The 22640-nt window shown below is 37.5% G+C and overlaps 5 protein-coding genes across 8 annotated transcripts; 2 read left to right on the forward strand and 3 right to left on the reverse strand.

Annotated features, from left to right (window-relative positions):
* Positions 1 to 2770: 2770 nt before the first annotated feature.
* On the reverse strand, positions 2771 to 5266 carry LOC125210992 (cell division cycle 20.2, cofactor of APC complex-like). The gene is made up of 4 exons (XM_048110660.1): positions 4876 to 5266; positions 4065 to 4328; positions 3711 to 3980; positions 2771 to 3639 (listed from the first exon to the last, which is right to left on the reverse strand). Exons 1-4 carry the CDS (start codon positions 4975 to 4977, stop codon positions 2917 to 2919), a joined length of 1359 nt encoding a protein of 452 aa, XP_047966617.1. The 5' UTR covers positions 4978 to 5266; the 3' UTR covers positions 2771 to 2916.
* Positions 5267 to 5869: 603 nt separating this feature from the next.
* Positions 5870 to 7722, reverse strand: LOC125216440 (silicon efflux transporter LSI3-like). Of its 2 annotated transcripts, XM_048118149.1 has the most exons (4): positions 7563 to 7722; positions 7444 to 7484; positions 6426 to 6991; positions 5870 to 6342 (listed from the first exon to the last, which is right to left on the reverse strand). In XM_048118149.1, exons 3-4 carry the CDS (start codon positions 6828 to 6830, stop codon positions 6298 to 6300), a joined length of 450 nt encoding a protein of 149 aa, XP_047974106.1. In that variant the 5' UTR covers positions 6831 to 6991; positions 7444 to 7484; positions 7563 to 7722; the 3' UTR covers positions 5870 to 6297. The 2 variants fall into 2 exon arrangements, with proteins under 2 accessions (XP_047974106.1, XP_047974107.1); XM_048118150.1 differs by lacking the exon at positions 7444 to 7484.
* Positions 7723 to 11299: 3577 nt separating this feature from the next.
* Positions 11300 to 12844, forward strand: LOC125209865 (proline-rich protein 36-like). Its single transcript, XM_048109441.1, has one exon. It carries the CDS (start codon positions 11300 to 11302, stop codon positions 12842 to 12844), a length of 1545 nt encoding a protein of 514 aa, XP_047965398.1.
* Positions 12845 to 13479: 635 nt separating this feature from the next.
* Positions 13480 to 17402, forward strand: LOC125211155 (nucleolin 1-like). The gene is made up of 15 exons (XM_048110862.1): positions 13480 to 13616; positions 13704 to 13752; positions 13992 to 14158; positions 14316 to 15017; positions 15265 to 15315; positions 15428 to 15514; positions 15609 to 15701; positions 15803 to 15838; positions 15961 to 16052; positions 16123 to 16240; positions 16325 to 16413; positions 16500 to 16593; positions 16681 to 16769; positions 16858 to 17150; positions 17226 to 17402. Exons 1-15 carry the CDS (start codon positions 13587 to 13589, stop codon positions 17252 to 17254), a joined length of 2019 nt encoding a protein of 672 aa, XP_047966819.1. The 5' UTR covers positions 13480 to 13586; the 3' UTR covers positions 17255 to 17402.
* Positions 17403 to 17817: 415 nt separating this feature from the next.
* Positions 17818 to 22573, reverse strand: LOC125211156 (endoribonuclease LACTB2). 3 transcript variants are annotated; one of them, XM_048110864.1, is made up of 11 exons: positions 22354 to 22573; positions 21471 to 21514; positions 21032 to 21112; positions 20259 to 20366; positions 19816 to 19907; positions 19632 to 19706; positions 19487 to 19556; positions 18984 to 19085; positions 18804 to 18849; positions 18445 to 18507; positions 17818 to 18067 (listed from the first exon to the last, which is right to left on the reverse strand). In XM_048110864.1, exons 1-11 carry the CDS (start codon positions 22466 to 22468, stop codon positions 17979 to 17981), a joined length of 885 nt encoding a protein of 294 aa, XP_047966821.1. In that variant the 5' UTR covers positions 22469 to 22573; the 3' UTR covers positions 17818 to 17978. The 3 variants fall into 3 exon arrangements, with proteins under 3 accessions (XP_047966821.1, XP_047966820.1, XP_047966822.1); XM_048110863.1 differs by having other exon boundaries at positions 18741 to 18849; positions 22354 to 22564; XM_048110865.1 differs by lacking the exon at positions 21471 to 21514 and having other exon boundaries at positions 18741 to 18849; positions 22354 to 22507.
* Positions 22574 to 22640: the final 67 nt, after the last annotated feature.

The following is a 22640-nucleotide window of genomic DNA, read 5'->3' on the forward strand; positions in this document are numbered from 1 at the left end:
GAGGAGAGTGCAAGAAAATATCTCGACGATGAATAACTGAAAATAAGGCTTAGAATCATTTATTATAAAAGAAAATAAGGTAAAGTCTGTGTACAAGTTAGTGCAAACAGTTAAATTATGAATAAAAGTTGATAAATAGTGGAATAGTAACAAAATATAAAATGGATTCATTAGCTCAAAAACAAAACAGTTAATTAGGTAAAAATAAAAGTAGAAATCTAACAACTTAACAGTTACCATAGTGGCAGTGTAGTTATTTCAGCAGCCTCTTAGTTTGTCTACTTGTGATATTGAGAAGATAGAAATAGTTGTAGAGAAACCGTGCTCGGTCGAAATCGGTAATTCGTGAGATTGAGATTCTAATAAAAAAAAGTAAAATAGATTATTTCATTGCTTGAACCAAGAGAATAATAGGGGAGTGATCAATTGCTAACTCATCATTTAATTGCTAACTACAACTAATTTAAGGCCATAGAATTTTAGAAAACGTGTGGTCTACAATTTGCCACGTGTAATTTTCATTTTTATTAATTAAATTGTAAAAGATAAAAAAAAAAACTCCAAATTAGGGTTTTGGATGAAAATGTCAATATAGTGTTCTCGAAAATATCAACACAATGCTTTGAGAATGTCAACGCAATGTTTTAAGAATGTTAAGTCATTGCTTATATTGACATTTTACGTGTATATTATATTGACATATTTTATATAGTATGTTGACATTTCTGTTGTACGAAAAAATTAAAAAAATTTGATTTTTTTTTCAAATTTTGACATCGAAACATATGCATGTAGGATATCGTTGGAATCCTTATAAAATTATCTTTAATTTGATATATGTTATATGAATTTAAAGTTTTGGGATTTCTTATAAAAATTAGTTATAACTAATTTTGTAGTTACTTGACATTAATACCCCTATTGATATTTTTTGGAATTAATTCTATGGCCTTATTGACATTTTTTATTGATCGTATTGACATTTCAGGATTGATGATCTAGGCCTTTAATTTGAATATCTAATGACTATTATTTAGTTGTAGTTAGCAATTAAGTATTGAGTTAGCAATATAATACTCTTCGAGAATAATAATAGTCATTTATAATACTAATAACTTAAGGAGAGCAAGATAAAAGATATGGAAAAGATATGCTATCTCTAAATTATTTAACTAGATAATACAAGATACGAAAGAGATACGACATCATTAACGAAATAGCGCCAATGGATCGATTTCTAGGCTGAAACAAGGAGAAAAAATTCAGTGGACCCGACACACCACGAGACATGATGATGTGGTGTGTCCCATTAATTAAAAATTGACAAATGGAAATATTAAGAATATATAGATTAAACTATATAAGGTATTTAATTCTTATATATGGAATATAATTTTTAAATTAAAAAACTTTCCATATTACAATATAATACTCGCATATACTACATAATAATATTATTTAATTTTTTTCTATCATATATTCACATCATTTTAAGACTAATTTATATTAAGTATTTTTTTTATTTTGTGTAATAGTAAAATAAAATTATATAAATACTTTTAATTTCATGCCTATAGGACTAATATGACTAATTATGATTTAGTATATTAACAAATAGAGTATTATATTTTTATTTGTAATTTTTTCATATATAAATACAAAATGAAAAAAATAGTAAACTTAAGTTAATGCATTGTGATTATTTGAGAAACACACAATACTAAGTAATTAATTTATTTTGTGTAATGGTAAAATAATACTATAAATATTTTTATTTTCGTGCATAGTACTAACACGATTTATTATGATTTAGTTTATCATTATGTTTTTGTATTTTCTATTTTTTTTCATGTGTAAATACAATTAGTTGTACTAATATTTTTCATATATAAATACAAAATGAAAAAAAGGTAAACTTAAGTTAATGTATTGTGATTATTTGAGATGCATACAATACTAAGTAATTTTTTATTTTGTGTTGGTAAAAAAATTTTTATTTTCATGCATACTACTATCATGATTAATTACGATTTAGTTTATCATTATATTTTTTATTTTTATTTTTTTCATGTATAATACAAAATGAAAAATAGTAAATTTAAGTTAACATATTGTGTTTGAAGAGTTTTAAATTTTAGGATTTTATTCCATTTACAAGAATTAAATACCTTATATAGTTTAATCTATATATTCTTAATACTTCCATTTGTCAATTTTTAAGTAGTGGGACACACCACATCATCATGCACGTGGTGTGTCGGGTCCACTGAATTTTTTCTCCTGAAACAAGACACCCGTTTTTCGAGATCGGTTTCAAGGCGCAAACTGGACACCAGTTTTTCGAGATCGGTTCCAAGGCTCAAACCGGACACCCGTTTTTCGAGTTCAGTCATAACCTCAGTCTTCTCCTCCGCCTCCCTCCGTACCGCTCTCTCCAATAATACCTTCACCACAGCCAGTTCCGCCTCCAACTCTCCGCTTTCTCCACCTCCAACTCAGCTGAATTCTGTTTTCTTCTGCTTTCAGCATCTCTAGCAGTGGGCCCACCGAGGGAATTCTCACACCGATTCTGATTCCGAGACTGATTTTGTTTCTTCGCCGTCATCGCCATAAGTAATTGCAAAACGCAGCCCAAATATCAACCATGCCATGGCTCAAATAAATCGAAATACTACCTTTTTTGTTGTTAAAAAAGTTAATTTGGGAAGTTTTTCAATATGGAAATTTCTCTTTCTTTCCTTTTATTTAGGATGTAAAAACATATTTGCAATAAAAAAACATAACCACGAGGAGAGATGGCAGTTACCATATATTCTTGATAGTTTGTACAACTTTTTGATAGTCACAATGGGTGACTAATCCGACAAGCAGAAACATGATTTACAACAGAAATGTACATGAGCGTCTCAACCGAAATTATCTGATGCGGTTCAAGTGAGCGAATGGCTCTGACTTCGTCTTTGGTGCAGGCTTAGCAACTTCGGGCGTACCAAAAACGTTCCAAAATCGAAGAGTCTCGTCTCCTGCTGCAGATGCAACCGTGCACCCATCCGGGCTCTGAGCCATGTAAAGAACTCGGGAGGTATGCCCCGTGAGCTCAGCCATCTTCACCATTGACGGGTACTTCCAGAGAGTGAGCTGATTGTGAGTGAAACCGTGTGAACTCAGCAGCTCACGCTCATTTTTGTTCCACAGAAGAGAGCAGACTTGTGAGCCGGTGTCAACAGAGTTCAAGCACGAGCCGGTGTGCGTGTTCCAGAACTTGATGCACCTATCTCCAGCACCTCCGCCCGAGGCCAGCAGATTGCTCTGGAAGGGACACCACGCGAGTGCTTTGACAGCAGCAGTATGCTCCTCGAGCCTGTGAAGCCACTGGGTAGGAGCATTCGATGCTGCCATGGATCTGTCCCAGATTTGGAGGACGTTGTCGTTTCCACCACTAGCCAACTGCTGCCCGGACGCCGACCACTTAAGCCCACAAACTTCTTGGTCATGTCCGGTGTAGGTTTCGACAATGTGAGACCTCACTCTCACATCATTGTTGAAGATCTGACCATCCTGACCTCCGGTTGTTAGGATGTGATTGTTCCAGTCCATGGCACCAACTCGCGATCTGTGCCCTCCTTTCAAGGTCCTCAGCTGTAACGGAACAGAGTGAGCATTCGATTTCTTGAAAGATAACATCAACATATATAGTCACAAGCACTCACCAGTCTGTTAGAGGTGGAATCCCAAAGCTGAACTTCTGAGTTGTTTAGACCAACAGCAATATGCCTTCCATCAGGAGCCCATTTGACGCTGGTAACCGGGCCACAGTCATCATCGATGGTAACAAGTTCGGAGGTAGCCCCATCAGAAGCATCCCACAGATAAACAGTGTGCCCAAGAGCGATGGAAAGAACATTGCTGCTGCCCCAGTCCAATAGATTCAAATAATAATCATCCATAATATCAGGGGCATCTAGTGTCCTCTCAGAAGTCTGCACAAACACACAATACACAAAGTTAGATAATCTAGTAGCACTCAAAATTCCATGTAAAAGATGCTCTTCATCAGCACGAACCTGGGGAATGTGACGGCGTGGCTTGGCAGATTTGACTTGTTGAGCCGCGGATGAGAAATCACTGGGAATTGCGTCTACCGGGGTTGGTGGTTTGTTCTTGAAAGCCAAAATCCGAGTTCTGTTCATGTTGAAGGTTTCTGCAAGCTGCTTCTTGTATGCTTCCCTTGATGGAGAAGAGCTTGTACACGGGTTTTCCTTACCTGTAAGCATGTAATTAGCATAATCGAAATCCATTGCCGACCTGTTTGGTATGAAGCGATCCAACTGCAAGAACAGGAAGCAGCAATTAACAACATGCACAAACAGTCAATTAACAAAAATCCCAAAAAACTGCCTAATACAGCACAAATTCAAGATCAACCAAACACTTCTAAACTCTATGCAATCAACAAAATCAAGTTTTTAGTGGATATTTATCGGAACCCCCCAAAACTGCAAGATCAACAAGACACTTCAGAACTCTAGCAGACGTTATGCAATCAACAAAATCTAAACCCTATATTGCAATCCCAAAAATTGACTGATAAATCAAACACTTGTATATTCTAGCAGGAATTGTGCAATCAAGCAACAAACAAATCGATGTATTAGTGGATCTACATTGAAATCCTCAAAAGTTGCCTAATTCAGCACAAATTCAAGATCAACCAAACACTCCTAAACTCTAGCAGGAATTATGCATCCAACAAATGTGGATCTACATTGAAATCTCCAAAAAAGGTTTAATCAACCAAACACAAAAGATAAAAAATGACTACAAATTAGCAGATACAGAATGTCACAAAACAATTTAGGGGGGAAAATAGCATACATTCTCCTTGGAATTTCTTCTTTGAATGAGCGCCTCTTGCAGCGGGAGATGCGACTTACTCTTGTTTGGTGTGGAAGATGAGTTCATATTTCCTGTTTCCATATGTTAGCAAAAACAAATAACACCAAAAATATGCAAATATAATGCGAGTAGAGAAAATTAATCTAAGGGTAAATCGGAGCCTGCAGAAGAATTGATCAGTAAAAAACAGTTCAGAAATAGGATCAATTAGTGTAATCAATATCAGAGACAGCAGATTGTGAGCGAGTTTTCACGATTTGAATGAATTGATTGTTGGTGGGAAAAACTAGTTGAATTGAGGTGTTTATATATTGGTTGAATTTTGTGATTAGGGTTTTTGCGGGGGTTTTGGGAATGGAATGCGGCGGCGAGTAACGGCTCATTTTTGGTGGAAAAGAGCCGTTGGGATTTCACTTCACTTTTTTCTATATTACAATATTAGAATTAGAATTTATAGTAGGGAGTAATTGTCAAATGAATTTGTAATTGTTTGATTAATTACGAAAGAATTAAATTTTGATTTGTATCACACTTTTCAAAATTGAATCATACACCACGGAGTTTGCAATTTTCGTAATTATCTCATTCGTCTTCTTTTCGGTGAAATGCATGATAATGTAGTAATCGGTTATAAACATGTGGCAATATTACGAGGGCTCGTTTGGTAGCGTTTACGGGATTTACTCAACTTATTAGATTAATGTTAATCCTACATATTTACATAAGTAATCCCTATTAGTAGTGCGTTTGGTACAAGTCCCTTATTATTCCCTCCGTCCCGCTTAAAGATGACACGTTTTTCTTTTTAGTTTGTCCCAACTAAGATGATATATTTTCTTTTTTGGAAATTTTTTTTCTCTAATTAATACACTCAACCACTTTTTCTCACTCCTATTAAAATATTCATCTTTCTTTATCTCTCTACTTTAATACTTACACCCACCTATTCTCTCTCCAATTAAACACTTTAACCAATAAATCCTAAAATCTCGTGCCGGCTAAGCAACGTGTCATCTTAGCCGGGACGGAGGGAGTAGTTTTTACAATGACTGGTAGCCATATTAGACTATGCTCATTATTTGTATAAATTACTGTGGAGACATCCTTGCCCCTACTTTACAAAATGAAAAGACATTTAACCCCTCGGCCATCCTTAATCATCTGGTTCTTGGCGCGCATAAAATTTGGTGTTCGCGCCATCTCCATATCAGTTCCTCCATATATCGCATCCCATTATCGCATCACCCCCAGCCGGTTAGAATCAGCCTCCCGGGTCTATTATTTCGGATGGCTACTAAGGGACATCGTAAGCTCAGTCACGATGGAAGTCCCAGTGGTATAGCTGTATCCATTTCATTAATCCTCATTTATTGGTTGTAAAATGTGCTTGTATTTAAGACGTTATTTTCGCAGATGGTGGGAGTGGTGGACAAAAGAATACGACACCTGGATGACAAGAGAAGCTGCGTAAATGATGAATAAGGACTAACATTAGTTTCTTGTATGAACAGTTTCTAAACTGATGTAACCTTTTCCAGACTAGGCCTGGCGTCCTTAGAATCGAGAACAACGAAGGCGAGTGCAGCTGTGATTGCAGTCCACGACATATTCAGGCCGGCCAACAAAGATATCAGCATTCCTAAAGTGATGAGATAAACACATGCCTTCCACAAGACTCTTTTCCACTTCTTTGGCAATCCTAGCCTTTCTTCTGCAAAACTATGACACTGGACTCCGTTCACAAGATCATCCGAATCTCCAATCTCTTTTGAAGAATCTGATTTTCTGTTTGAATCAAATCGCGAACTAAGATCTCTTTCAATTTCAGATCTCCCCAAACTCGCCCTGTCGCTTAGCCCCTCAACTTGATCTATTTGACCATTGGTGCCAGATAAATTACCACGATTCCTAAGGGTCGACTCCACATGATTCATCGCTTAGTGAACTGAAGTGAGATGTGACATTGTTGCAGGTGAGAAGCGAGGAGAAACCACATCATCCTCGCCAACAACTTCCGATGCTACGGACCGTCTCCTCCAACGTTATTACTACGGCCTCCGTCTTCTTTCTTTTACGCTGCCTGTCGTTAAGCATCCTACAACAACAGAGTATGCACAGACAATCAATAATTGAGGTTTCAGTACGCCAAGGATATCCTTCTCAAACCCACACACAGATCTCCTTTTCAAACTCACACAGAACACCCAGGCAACAATTTACAGTAAACCAGCAACAACAGCCATTCGTCCTAATGGGTTCGAACAATACAGTGGCTTTGGACGGCTGGCTGTGCATCTAAAGGGTAGTGTGAATTCATATACGCGGACATCGTGTACATCTAATGGGGTACTCTGCAAAGACTAAAGCTCAGTAAAATCCATTCACACAAACAAATTGCGTCCATACATTCAATTCAAATCTTGGCTCTAATAATTCATAGTTCTTTAAATTAATCCAAATTAGAGTCGGGTAGGTGCTCTGAAATAGGTTCTACAACAGTAGATCATTTTGAAACTGATTCACAGAGCGTAGATTGCTACGCCGTACCTGGGGTTTTCTGTGCAATCGATTAAGTTCCTGTACTGACACTGTGATGTAGACAACGAAAATTATGAGGGTAAATTGGGTATGTAGCTGCACAAAACGAAGTTGAGAAAATATAATACCTCCAGATCTGTGATATAGTGAAATGCAACGATCGGCGAATCTAGTATGAAACTCCGCGAGATTCAAGTATTTTGTGTCGGGTCAACCGATAAAATCGACTTCTACCAAAGTGTTGAGAAGAGAAGATAACCGGAGAAAATTCCACCTTTTGCGTGGTTGTATGGGTTTTTATGCCCTACCAAACGAGCCTTGACTATATTAGGAATTAGCCCCCTTTCTTATGGTGATAGTACATGTTTATGTAGTTAATGACGTGTTTGAAATCGAACGGCAATTCATCGCATTTTGTCTTAGAGGAGATAGAATAAGATAATTACGAAAAGGGAAATTGGTCTCTAAAATCATGAACTTTGCCCAAAATTTGGTATTTCTCATGAACTTTGAAATTGGTATATAATATCACGAACTTTGCATTTTGTTTGGTATATAATATCACGAAAATTGCAAACTTCTTGATTTATAGATTTAGTTTTTAAAAATGTGAATGAAACTGATCCTAGTTTGTTATTTATTTGACAATTTATCTTATTTTTTATACTCATAAATATTCATGCACTTTTTCTACATAATTTGTAGACTTCGTAAGATGAAGACGAAATCCAGCTTAATAATGCAAGAATGCTACTGAAGAGCTTGTGGCATTTTAAAGTTCCATCCTTTATTGTTGAAATAAAATGACATTGGTAGGATGATCATGTTAGCTGTAAGTGGTGCGTAGGGCTAAAAAGGATAATTTGGTCCAAAAACAATACTCTATGGGCAGAGAGGGATCACTTACGGCAAACCCTAATCCATCTCCTAATACATACACACATACATAATAAATTATGGCGGGGTCCATCACTCGTGTATGTGTGTATGTATTAGGAGATGAATTAGGATTAGCCTTAAGTGATCCTTACTTAGATGGGGTGTGTGGTAATATCGAATAGCTTAGAAAAAGCCCATCTGTAGCCTAGAAAAAGCCCATTTGTGTGATTCTCGAAGACTAATTTCATTTTGGTACATGAAAAGGCATGTGACCCGGCAAAGCCCACATCAAAGTAAAAATTTGAATCATAAGGGGTTTGGTTGAATGGCATGAGACTCTCCCATTCTAAAAAAAAAATTGAATCAGGCCCACACAAGACTTTTTTTATGCCTCAGACATTGTGTCAAGAAATGTTTTTATTTCTAAGACTCCCCTCAACTTACACATCATCAAGCTCATACTAGCATTTATCTGCTCTATGATTCAAACTCAGTTAAGGATATTTTGAGCCTTTGTCAGAGTAGATACGCCTCACACAATGTATGATAATACAACAAGAACTGGCTTGGTTGATAATCACAAAATCTCAGCCTTTTGAGTCTTCGCGGGGGCATAGAATAAAAATTGACAATTAATTGAGGGTTAAAACTTAAAAATATCAATGCGCTTTTAATACTTTGTCTTAACTCGCTTATCAAACAAATAAAGTCTTTCTATGTACACTTCTAGTTCAATTTCTTGGTACCTTTTTCTTGTTAGGACAAAAGTCGAGACTGTCAGGGCAATGTCATAACTAGTTGGTGTGTTCAAATAATCAAAAGAGTTTATAAACCCTATTTTGATTGCATTCACTCGATAGAATCCAATTGTGATACAATGCAATTCAAAAATGAAATAAATAAAACTATAAAATCTATAAAAAGAGAAAAGGGTGGGGAAAAAACTTATTAGATAAAGGTATTAACAATTAACATACGAACATGATTACCTTTCACAAAATTTTTAAAATAAAAAAAAATCATAAATACAAAAATATTTATTATTGAATCTATTTTAGAGTATTTAATTTAAACTATTTTCAAATGACTAATACCCGAAAATATATGAACTTTATATACAATCAATATTGATATAATGACAAAATACGTGATTTTTTTAGCGTGTAACCTATTTTTCACACTTAAATATTCTAGCAAAATTAAATATTACTCGCAACAGCTAATAATCTATGTGGGGAGGTGAATAATGTTGGATATTTTAGTGTAATTAGATTAATTTGATTGATCAGTATCATCATAATGAGACATCATATAAGTCTGGAAGTGCGGAGTGCACGCTTATTTGAATTCATTATAATAACAGATGAACAGGGGTTCGGGGGCAGCGCCCCCGGGTAGCGGGGTCCAAGGGGCGGCAGCCCCTGGCGGGGTCGAGGTCAGCTTGAAAATTTTTTATTTACAACGAAGTTGCTTTGTAAGAAATTCATCCGAAAATGTAATTTCTGAAAGTCAAATGACTATTTTGTAATTTCGAAAACTTTTGAAAATCAGTTAAATTCGGTTAAGAACTTAACAGATGCAACCTTTCGAAATTAACAGATGCAACCCTTCATCTTATTTAAGAACTGATCAATTCTTTTGGTTCGATCTAGTCTTGAATATACATATGAAAATTCTGATTTCTCTGAATTTAATCCGATCAAATATTTTGGTAGAACCACCGAAATTGATTTGATCTGAAAGTGATTTCATCACGACTTTCAGATTATCCGTTCCGTTTTGTTTAATATACTGAATCTCCCCAGCAAATAAGAAGGTGCGGTTCAATGTGAGAGGTTATGTGAATGGGAAAATAGGCAAGTCACGATGCTGAATAAGCTGGAGAAGTGACCTTGTTGGTAGAAGCAACACGATCGAGAGGAAACGAGATGAATTTTATATTCGGTCTTGATGGAAACATACCACCTCATCTGTATCGTTTTGAATACTAGTGTTAACACCTGTGCTATGCACAGGACAAAATATTTTTAAATAATGAAGATATATTAATTTAAAATAAAGAATATAGAGTAAATAAGTATAAAAATATTTTTACAGATAAGAACTAAATAAAATAAGTATTTGTAATATTAAACACAACAACAAAAAAATATTTGTACAGTTGTACTTCTCTCAAGCCACTCTCAATGAAACATTTCATATTTTAGCAGACGATTGTATACTATTTTAATATTTGATATGAGTGTAATATAAAATAAAAGAAATAACAAAAGAGGAAATGTGTGGATGAAAAAAAATAAGACATACAAATAAAAAAAATGTAATACTACCATTTACAGAAGAATAAAAAAAACAAACTATTTGAAGGAATAAATAATTCACCAGTTTCGATTATTTATACAGTATTTTGTAATTTAAATAATTGATCAGTATTATCTTTATCCAAATATACATGAAATATAATTCATTTTATTATTTATCCTAGTGGTCAAATTTCTAACAATAATATTGCATATATCACAATATTTATTGTAATAAACTAATAAAGCAAATGGATATCATGAATTCTTTTAGAAGAATTGAAAGAAAGACGGTAAGAACAGTTATTTTAAATAAAAATAAATCAAATAATAATAATAATAATAATAATAATAATAATAATACATTGCTAAAATTATAAAAATCAATTAATATATTATCCTAATCCAAAATTGGTTTCTATAACAAATAATTCAATTATCTCTTCTCTCTTCGTATATAACTTAAAAAAAAGTGGGATGGAGTGTTCTTCTTCCTTTATTATCTTAAATACTTTGTACTAACTTTTATCGTATATAAGTTTATACAAAGTCTACAATTAAAATTAAAAAGAACATTAATTATATACTACTCCTATATGAACACAAATTATATGCTATATTAAAAGCCCAAAATTATAGCCCAATTAGAATACAATAACTAATAGTATTCCATGAAACCCTAAAACATGCGCCTGATTTCTCTCTCTCTCCCTCAACGGTACCCCAATCCTTCCGCCCTGCTACGCGCCGCCGCCCGCCCCGCCTCCCTCCCTCCCTCCGCTTGCCCGACGACACAGTTCGCCGGCACGCCTTGCCTCGCCGTCCACCGCCCTGATTCACCACCCACTTGCTTCCTCCACACTCGCCACTGCGCCACACTTCATAACACTCTCGGCCAGGAGCTGCCCACCGCCGCCCTCTCCTTTCCTCATCTCTCTTTCCTCCGACCACCGCCGTCACCTTCGCCACCGCCGCTGCCTCGCCAGTTTTTCTCCTTCCTCTCCGTTTCTTCTTCTCCTTTTTTTTTCTTGCGAATCTCTCACGGCCTGCTACGCGCCGCCGCCCGCCCCGCCTCCCTCCCTCCCTCCGCTTGCCCGACGACACAGTTCGCCGGCACGCCTTGCCTCGCCGTCCACCGCCCTGATTCACCACCCACTTGCTTCCTCCACACTCGCCACTGCGCCACACTTCATAACACTCTCGGCCAGCAGCTGCCCACCGCCGCCCTCTCCTTTCCTCATCTCTCTTTCCTCCGACCACCGCCGTCACCTTCGCCACCGCCGCTGCCTCGCCAGTTTTTCTCCTTCCTCTCCGTTTCTTCTTCTCCTTTTTTTTTCTTGCGAATCTCTCACGGCCTGCTACGCGCCGCCGCCCGCCCCGCCTCCCTCCCTCCCTTCGCTTGCCCGACGACACAGTTCGCCGGCACGCCTTGCCTCGCCGTCCACCGCCCTGATTCACCACCCACTTGCTTCCTCCACACTCGCCACTGCGCCACACTTCATAACACTCTCGGCCAGCAGCTGCCCACCGCCGCCCTCTCCTTTCCTCATCTCTCTTTCCTCCGACCACCGCCGTCACCTTCGCCACCGCCGCTGCCTCGCCAGTTTTTCTCCTTCCTCTCCGTTTCTTCTTCTCCTTTTTTTTTCTTGCGAATCTCTCACGGCCTGCTACGCGCCGCCGCCCGCCCCGCCTCCCTCCCTCCCTCCGCTTGCCCGACGACACAGTTCGCCGGCACGCCTTGCCTCGCCGTCCACCGCCCTGATTCACCACCCACTTGCTTCCTCCACACTCGCCACTACGCCACACTTCATAACACTCTCGGCCAGCAGCTGCCCACCGCCGCCCTCTCCTTTCCTCATCTCTCTTTCCTCCGACCACCGCCGTCACCTTCGCCACCGCCGCTGCCTCGCCAGTTTTTCTCCTTCCTCTCCGTTTCTTCTTCTCCTTTTTTTTTCTTGCGAATCTCTCACGGTTTCACACCACCGCCGGAGGATTTTGGCGAGTCTGCACTGCCTGGTAGCCGCCTCTGTTGTACTTCTCTCTTCTTCCTCTTCTTTTTCGTGTTCACACCTTTCCCCCCTATCTCTCTCGCCCCGGATCCGTCACTTTCTCGTAGCCAATCGCCGCCTTGCCGCCACTGCCTCGCCTCCATCAGCCTTGCCGCCTTCGTCACCCATCGTCGGAGCTGTCGTCGGATTCGAAGATTTCTGCTTTGCTGCAATAAAAAATAAAATCATCAGTAAATCAATCAATAAAAATTCAGCTTCAATTAAAGGGGTATGTATATATAGGTGTTTTATCTTGTTTGAGAAGCCAATATTTCATTAGATCAATTTTTTTGTCCAATAATATTTGCCTTTTTTTTGTCCAATGATTGTCATTTCTCAAAATGACTAAAAGGATAAATAAAATAGCTTTACACTTTCCCTCCAAAAAGGACAAAAATGACTTTTCAATAAACCGCCACTTTAGATTGGTAAGATTATAACGTGCCACTGAAATTGAAAATTTCATAGGAAATGGGCTAAATAATCATGGTGATATACTTGAACATGCATAGTTTGATAATTTTCTTGCTATTAACCATTAAAAAAATTGATGTTGTATACAGCTGATTATTTGCAATATCTTGGATATTGACCCGAAATTATTTAAATAAATAAAGAGACATAATTTAAAATAATCACCATTTATAAATATATTTTTATAATACTAATATAACATTATAAATTACTCCTGTCGAAATTTAAGTAAAATAATGTATTTACTGTGCTAAATTAAAAAACAAGAGAAGGAAAAAATGTAAGGAAAACCGAAAGCGGAGAAACACGTGTCGCTCAAAACCTAGTATAAAACGAGGCGCACTCGTCTCTAAAATATCTGCTTCTCCTCTTTAAACCCTAATTCACTTTCTAGGGTTTTTGAGGATTCCTTTTTCTCTGCCGCTCTCTCACTCTATTCACATCATCTGTTATGGGTAAATCAAGCAAGAAGGTCGCTAAGGTGAGAATCAACGTTTGTGTTATTCATCTGCTGTTGCTTTCGTTGAATTCCGTTTGATTTTTTGTTTTAATTACGACTTTTTTGTAGGTCGAAGCAGCTGCTGTCGTCGCTGCTCCCACCAAGCCTTTGAAGAAAGGTTTGTTTTTTAATTCGTCGTATTCGTCATCGTTGATTTGCTGGTTTACCTATGCTTTTTATGGCGTGTGATTTTTTTTGGTTGTTGTTAGCTTTGACTGGAGTTATGGATTTGATTGTAGATTGAGTTATTCTATGTGGTTGTGATTGTTTCTGATAGGCTAGAGAGACTCTTTGGGTATAGTTATTGGTTTGATTGTAGATTGATTTACTCTATGTGGCTGTGATTTTTTCTGGCAGGCAAGAGAGAGGCAGAGGATGATATTAAGAAGAAAGTGGTGAGTGCTAAGAAACAGAAGGTGGAAGAAAATAAGGTGGAGGCCAAAATTGAGAAGAAGGTCCTTAAGAAGAAGGTCGAGTCTTCTTCTTCTGATGACTCTTCTTCTGAAGATGAGCAACCTCCCAAGGTTTATCCCCATACCTCATTTAACATAATACTATTGTATTTCTTACTCGTATAATATTTAAAAATCTGATGATTTGTTTAGTTAAGTTATGATTTTTACCTATTAAACATTTGGAGATTATTGTATATATATTTAGTTGGGTCTGTTATTTGGCTAGGCTAAGGCACCGCCTGCCAAGAATGGGTCTGCTAAGTCAGACTCGGAGGAAAGCAGTGGTTTAGAGGAAGATGTTCCGAAGAAAGCCCCTGCTGCCGCAAATAATGGAAAGGCAGCCAACAAGAAGCAGCAGGAGTCGAGCGATGATGATTCTTCCTCTGAAGATGAGAGCAGTTCTGATGAGGATGTCCCTGCAGCTAAGGCTCCTGTTGCTGCGCCTAAGAAGGCCCCTGCAGCTGCTGCCAAGAAGAAAGAGGAGTCCTCTGATTCCTCTGAAGATGATAGCAGCTCTGATGAGGATGTTACCCCAGCCAAGAAACCTGCAGCCCCAGCTAAGAAAGCAGCTGTACCTGCAGCAAAGAAAGATGAGTCATCATCCGAAGAAGAGTCCAGTTCTGATGAGGATGATGCTCCGGCCAAGAAAGCTCCTGTGACCGCCCCTGCTGCAGCCAAGAAGAAAGAAGAATCCCCTGATTCTGAGGATGATAGCAGTTCTGATGAGGATGATGCCCCAGTCAAGAAAGCAACTCCAGCTCCAGTTAAGAAGGCAGCCGCCCCTGCCAAGAAAGATGAATCTTCGTCTGAGGAAGAGTCTAGTTCTGATGAGGATGATGCTCCGGCCAAGAAAGCTCCTGCTGCAGCTCCCAAGAAGAAAGAGGAGTCCAGTGATGAATCTGATTCAGAAGAAAGCTCTGATGAGGAAGTAAGTGCATCCTGCATAGTCTGTTTCTGACTTTTTACAGCTTTCAAATATATTTTATTTTCCAATGACTTTTTACATGCTTTCAGAGATTTGTATTTTTGCTTGTTCGTAAAAGTCGTCTCAGTATTGTCTTGCTGCATACTTGATCCATATTGCTTTGTTTCTGATTGATGCTTTAATTTGGTTATTAGGCAGTACGAAAAAGTAGTAGTAATATATTTTCTCATTCATTCATTATGTTTTGCAGGAAGCACCCAAGGCTGCTTCATTGAAGAGACCCACTGCAGATGCTAAAAAGGTACTGCTGGTTTGACACCGTTCTTGTTCATTCTTCATTTCATTTATCAATTGTAGTTTTGCATGCAGTACTGAAGGAAGTCTAGTATAAATTGCTTATTAATGATATGCAGGCCAAGGAGGAAAGTTCTGATGATGATAGTGATGAGAGTTCTGAAGAAAGTGATGATGAACCTCAGAAAAAGAAGATTAAAGGCCAAGTATGTTGATACTATCTTTTTGCTATATTGTTTAATTACAGTTGAAATTTTTTTATTAGGTTTTAGTTCATATTGACATATGATATGATTATAGGCAAAGAAGGATTCCAGTTCCGAAGAGTCCTCTGAGGAAGATGAGTCTTCAGAGGAAGAAGATGAAAAACCTGCCAAGACTCCCAAGAAAACAGTAATGGCCAATCTTACTCTTCTACTGTGTTTTCACTTGACTGTTTCACATGGTCTTGTCATGGCTATCTATCCATACATGACTTTTATTTTGTTATGCAGAGTGGAGATGTTCAAATGATGGATGTTGACAATACTGTGAGTGATGTTCTTTCAGTATTTAATACAATTTGCTGTCTTATGATCTAAACCAACACACCTGTTCTGTTTTGTTTCTATCATGTAACCTATAACTAATTCCTAATTTCATATTTGTGCAGCCCAAGACACCTTCCACACCCAATTTGCAATCTGGAGGTTCAAAAACTCTATTTGTAGGAAACTTATCCTTCTCTGTCGAGCAAGCTGATGTGTGAGTTCCTTATCCTCAAGTTATTAAATAATTATTGTTATGTAGTTTCTTTGACGATTATTTTTTTCAGTGAGAACTTCTTCAAATCTGCTGGGGAAGTTGTAGATGTCCGTTTTGCTATGGGTCAAGATAATTCATTCAGGGGCTTTGGTCATGTTGAGTTTGCTACCGCAGAAGCAGCAGCAAAGGTAAATTTCTTTACTGATGCACATGTAGATAGATTTACAGAGTGTAAAATTTGAGACTAAAATTACTGTCTAAAAACGATGTAGGCATTGGAATTGAATGGTCAAGAGTTGTTGGGTCGTGGAGTGAGACTTGACCTTGCTAAAGAAAGGGGTGCTGCCACTCCGTTCAGTGGGTATGAGTGCATCAATACTTTTCTGCAGTACCTACTTTCTCCAGCTTATAGTTTGTTCTGAGATAATAACTTTTATTGTTTTATAGTGGCCGGGATTCACAATCCTTCCAGAGGGGAGGAGGAGCTCAGGGACAAACAGCATTTGTTCGTGGCTTTAACAAATTTGACAGTGAAGACCAGGTAATTCTTGGCATGTCCATATTAGTTTACCTGAGTACTTGATCTCCCTACAAAGATAAAAAATTGTTAATAATGATGAATTTGCAGATTAGGAGCGCCCTGGAGGAGCATTTCAGCGAATGTGGCGAAATCACCCGAGTTTCCATCCCCAAAGATCAAGAGGGTGGTGTGAAAGGGTCATTAGTCTCTCTCTCTCTCTCATCTTCTGCATCTGCTTGTTATGATTTCACAAGGTGCTAATGGTGCTATTGGTTATTTCTTCAGTATTGCTTACCTTGATTTCAAGGAAGGAGATGGCTTCAACAAAGCTTTGGAGCTAAGTGGATCTCAACTCGGTGACAGCACCTTGTATGTTGATGAGGCCAAGCCAAGGGATAATAATGCTTCTGGGGGCGGTAGAGGCTTTGGAAGAAGTGGCGGTCGGGACTCTGGTGGCCGATTCGGAGGTGGCGGGCGCCGTGGTGGTGGCCGTGGTGGTCGGGACTCTGGTGGTCGTTTTGGTGGCGGTGGTAGAGGAGGACGTGGATTCGGCAACAAACCCAGCTTTACTCCATCTGGTATGTAAACCTCTTTTTTGCATCAGAACGGGACATAGCTTTTTAGTCTCTACTGATTGTTGGAAATTTTTGCAGGAAAGAAAACCACATTCAGCGATGAGTAGACGTTGCCATAATTTCTGAAGTATTTATGAAGTCTATGCTGAGTTTTGTTTATTTACTGTTTTAGGCATTATAATTTTTATTTTCGTGTGGATCTGGATCTTTTAAGCTTTATGCTTAAGACAATTTATTAAGGTGCAAATTTTTATATATCTTCATAGTATTAATTATTTGGGCATTGCTATCTTAATTATTAAAGGCCTTTTTGGTTCTTTATTTATCGAACCACAATTCGTTATAATTTGTGGTGTGTGATTCTTGCATTTACAACACCAATTTTGGGTTGTTCTATGATAATGGAATCCTTATTTTCTATAACAGCAAACAACTCAATTATTTTCTCATCTTATTTAACTATGAACATTTATTTTCCTAACTCTTGTACACAAATCACCAACTCAAGTAATATGAAACGGATGTAGGGTTTGTACATGTGGGCATAAAGATTAGTCATTAGCCTGCACAATTACTTTATTGAAGCTAAACTAAAAATCGAAGTTTCTGAAAACCTCATCAACATTTGTGTAAATCTGTCCAATTTATTTTTCGAAATTCTACACTGATGTACAAACGCGCATCCTAATGGAATTACGAACGAAGCATCTGCTAAAAAGTTAGGAGTAATATACATAGGTTCTGTGAAAAAGTTGATACTATAATGGGTTTTTACATTTGCACTGCTATCTCTTGAAGAGAAATCGATAGCAATAGATAAAAGCAAAACGTCTAACCCTGAAATCCTCTGGCAGCCAAGAAAGCTTTCAACGACGAATCTTTTTCCTGGGCATTTTTAAATGATGCTCTCCTCCCATGTCCTGATATTCATGTTAGAGTGCATCATGTTCACCATAAATGTAATAAAAAGTTGATATTAACCATAGTGTGTGGTTCAACATGTGCATTATCAACTCTTTGGATCACATTTACACATACTCATGTTTTCGACTGTGCATATCTAACAAACATATTTCTCGTTTCGGCAATTAAAATTATTGTTCTTATGATTAAAAGTGACTATTTTTATGAATAAAAATTGTTGTTTTATGAATACAAGTGATAGAAATTCATCTAACATACTGTTCTAAGTTCTCTTTTTCTTAAAGAAGAAAACCTGATTTGGAGAATCTCAAAGTTATTAACATTTTAAAGGAAACAAGAACCAATAGAGATGCTAAAATAGTACTCTACTCACCAGGTAGTATCCATTCAAAATCCAGCTCAACTAACTTCTGGACACTCTTCAATTGTTCAGTAACTGCCAAACATACGAAACAGGAGGAAAGTATCGTTCAAAATGATGCATGTACGATAGTGATGTGATTTCAAAAGACGAAAAACTAGTTTAATAAGTAGATTGGAAAAGAATTGGTCAAGCTGGCTTTATTCATATGAATCAGTTGAACTAGCAACCGTTTCTGTTCATGAACCAGCTCCATACTGGCCATGAATCCAATTCAGTGAACAGAAGATAATCTAATTTGCGCAAACCTGAAAACCAATTGTATTGGTCTAGTATGCTCCATCCAAATTCATCCATCAGAAGATGGTCACCGGTAAAGAGGATCCTCCTAGTTTTGTCGAGTAAGCAGACGGAACCCTGTCATTATAAGGTGAGAAATTCTGGCTTGAGTTGAAGCAGAAAAGCATCATCAACAACAAGGAAACACGAACTTGCAGTGGATTAATCATGATAAACCGACATATTCAACATGTTACAAAATATCTGCTCACTTTTGTGTGTCCTGGGGTGTGTATAAGTGTGATGTCGCTGCCAAGGGTCCACGGGCCATTTCCCTCTAGCTTGATCTCCACATCAGCTGTCGAATCACATACCTGGTGATGTTACCATTGCAATGAATTTCTTCTAGATTCAACACCACTCTACTTCGAGAGAAGCACAAAGATGCTAACAGATATACAAAAAAGAAAAAGAAAAAGAAAAAAGAAAGGCACGAGAGCGCAGCATATTATCTGGCATATGGCATTAGACCATATTGGAGAAATGGACATGAAAAGAGGATCTGTGTGACAAAGGTAGCATCTCTTTTTCCATTATTCCGTTTTCATTTCATTTATAACTACTATGCTCTGTCTATACCACCTACTGCTAGAGTTGAAAAAAAAATGTACAAATAGATGTACAATATAATTTATCAGGATCCTCGAGAAAAAATGTGGGAGTGTGCGCTCGTGTCAATATCATTGAAATTTCTTCGAAAATTTAATCATCTTACCTCTTCCGAATGAATAATCCTAGAACAACCCAGCTCCTTTGACCACTTATCATGATCTGCAACATCATCCCTGAAAGTGGAGTAGAAACATCAAATATATGAGAATTGGTATATATGAACGAATTGTGACTCATATGTAGCATACCTGTGGGTGAGAAACATGAAGCGAACTCCACCCATCTTCTTGATATTGCTGGCGAGTCTCTCCGTGTATCTAGGGCTACAAATTCGAAGTAAAAATGTAACTGTACACTGCTTTCAAAAATTTAGTACTCCTTTAACTGGAAATGCATCTTCACGAGAAACAAGTATACCACAAGTGAGAGTACCTGTCTATTAATATATTCCCTTCAGGTCGTTGAACAAAATAGGATGTTGCTCCATATGATTTTTCAGAGTGGTAACCACAGTGGTACACTCCCTGAAATCAATTAGTTAGTGCCAAGTGAAGATTATGTTAATAATGGACATGCAAAAAATATATTGATTATTATTAATAAGACAGACATGCACACTGCTAGTTAATCCCAATGGTGAGTCACCTCATGTTTGTAGAAAACTTTGTTCATGTATATCTAAAAGTAAAAGAGTTGAGCCATGGTAACTGAACTCCGTGTCAGTTGACATTGTTAACTTTCTGATTCTATATGCAAAACTCACACCAATTCAATACCCCCAACTATTGGAAACATGACTATTGTACAGGTACAATCTACCAATTCAATACCCCCAACTATTATGAAAAAAATACATGAATAAATCCATGACGTACCTGAATTTTGTCCTCATTAATTGGACTTGGGAATGTTTTATGAACTGCTAAAATATCACGAGGGGGCTGTTCTGTGTGGATCGAGTTTGTCGGACAAGAAAGTAATGCCTAGAATCAAATGGCAGACAGGTCTGATCAATATGAAACTATGCATGGCATAAAATTAATATAACAAGCGCATCTAAGTAACAGCTGATGTTGAAAATACACTGTCATATTTTGGATCTCATATTTTGTAACATATGCCTTAACATATCCCTGCTTACTGCCGATAATTGTAACTCTACTGATTAGATGGGATATAAGTTGTCTTGTGAATATTAGAAATGCAATTTTGTCACTCCTCATTTTCAGCTGGAATACAATTTCAGTCTTGCCACATGGTTGCACACCCTCCAAAAAAAAGTCAGCCTAGTTCTTTCCAAATTAGATTTCTTAAGAGGGTCTAAATTTGCATCTTATGTCTCCTACTCATTAGTTTTGGGTTTCTCTCTTGGACATTAAAATCCTAGATGTAAGTTAATCAAGTAATACAACATAGGATAAGAGAGGACCATAAGTTTAACCAATAAGACGACCCCACTGTTTCATATTTACAGCATTGATGTTTAAGCACTCTAGACTCCACAGTGTTCAATGTTCATATTGATAGTCAACACCATTATGATCAAACTAGACGGTCAAATGAGATCCATAAATTTAAATACCTCAGAGACTTAATAGAACATACACTATGGTTAGACTTTCTGAACAGTCTGCAGCGAGAAAGTTACCTGAAGAGCTCTGATTCTCTCTTCGTGGCATGTCGGCTGTTGAAGTACTGCAGACATGCCATCCTGTCGTTTGAATATCTCCTGAAGCAAAAAACTTGCTTGGTCATAACCAACAAAACCATGTGTATTTACTCAACAAACTAAAAGTTATCATTTCATTGCCGTGGTCTGTTTCCTGTATGTCTGCAGTGACAGTTTCAACTTGGAAGGACTTTTATCTTCGTCGCACTTTTCTACTGAAATGTTCTACTACATTGAAGACTTTTAGTCTTACCACCATCTCATAAGTTTTAAGTAGCCTAGCCTAAGACTATATTGTGATTTCAGAAATTACAAAACGTGAAGCTCAACAAATTAAATCATAGACTTTCATAGTAGTATGAATTTTCAAGTCCATAACTTCTTAAACATGAGCTAAAATTATCCACAGAATTGTTACCGGAGCCATCCATCGACAGGTGTCACAATCTATGCATGTATTATCTGCAACATAAATACATTCAATTCTTTATTACGTAAGCTCAACTAATCAGAAATAACTAAACCAAAAAAATCAGCAATAATAAACCTCTACCAATTTTGAAATAAAAAACAATTACTACCTCTGTCCCTGAAAATTTGATACAGTTTACTATTTTGGTCCGTCCCTGAAAATTTGATATACTTTACTTTTACCATTTTTGGTAGTGGACCTCATATTCCACTAACTCATTCCTACTCACATTTTATTATAAAACTAATACTTTAAAAGTAGGACCCACAATCCACCAACTTTTTCAACTCACTTTCCATTACATTTCTTAAAACCCGTGTCGGGTCAAAGTGTAGCAAATTTTGGGGGACGGAGGCAGTAGTTATTTTCTCAATACTCTTAGGATGTGAATGGTATTATTTGATAAGAGGCTGGAAAAGCCCAAACACGATAGGCATCAGCGACAGTTGCATTTATTATGACAATTTAATCTTCACAACATTTACTTCACAGTTCCACAACACACAATATAAATCAGAGAGATTTGAGAACTAGTGTTACTTTGCAAGTCAATCAGCACAAAATCAACGGTATACACAGAAGAAAAAAAGTTGAGTTCTCTGTCCAATTTTCTTCACCATGTAAACATAATTACAGATGTACAAGTTGCAGCCGGATGTGAAATACCCTCCCGATCATAAAAATTGAAGTGAAATGCAGCTCAGTAACACACAAAGCATATGCGATTCGATAAAGTATGTAGAACTGGTATGAAATACAGCTCAAAAACAGAAAATTGATATGAAATGCAACTCAGAAACAGGTAAAGTATATATGATTCGGATCGTACCGACGAACAAGTCTCCGTCGACATTTTGGGGACGTCGAACTCTCCTACTCTTGGAGAAAGCGCTGGACGAAGCTTTGATACGCAAAATCGAAGACGTCAGCACCGCCGCCGCCATTTTCACGGAACAAATCAAACGAAATGCGAAATTGCAATTTGTAGGTGTGGGAGAGATGAAGAAGTTAACTGTTTTGCCACGGCTTCTTTCTAAACCGCCATAATTTTCTTCAAATATGCATTAGCAGAATATTAAATTTGGGATTTATCTGAAATCCGCGAACACGATTGAT

Source organism: Salvia hispanica, chromosome 3, assembly GCF_023119035.1.
Source record: "Salvia hispanica cultivar TCC Black 2014 chromosome 3, UniMelb_Shisp_WGS_1.0, whole genome shotgun sequence".
In the NCBI taxonomy this organism is placed as follows: Eukaryota; Viridiplantae; Streptophyta; class Magnoliopsida; order Lamiales; family Lamiaceae; genus Salvia; species Salvia hispanica.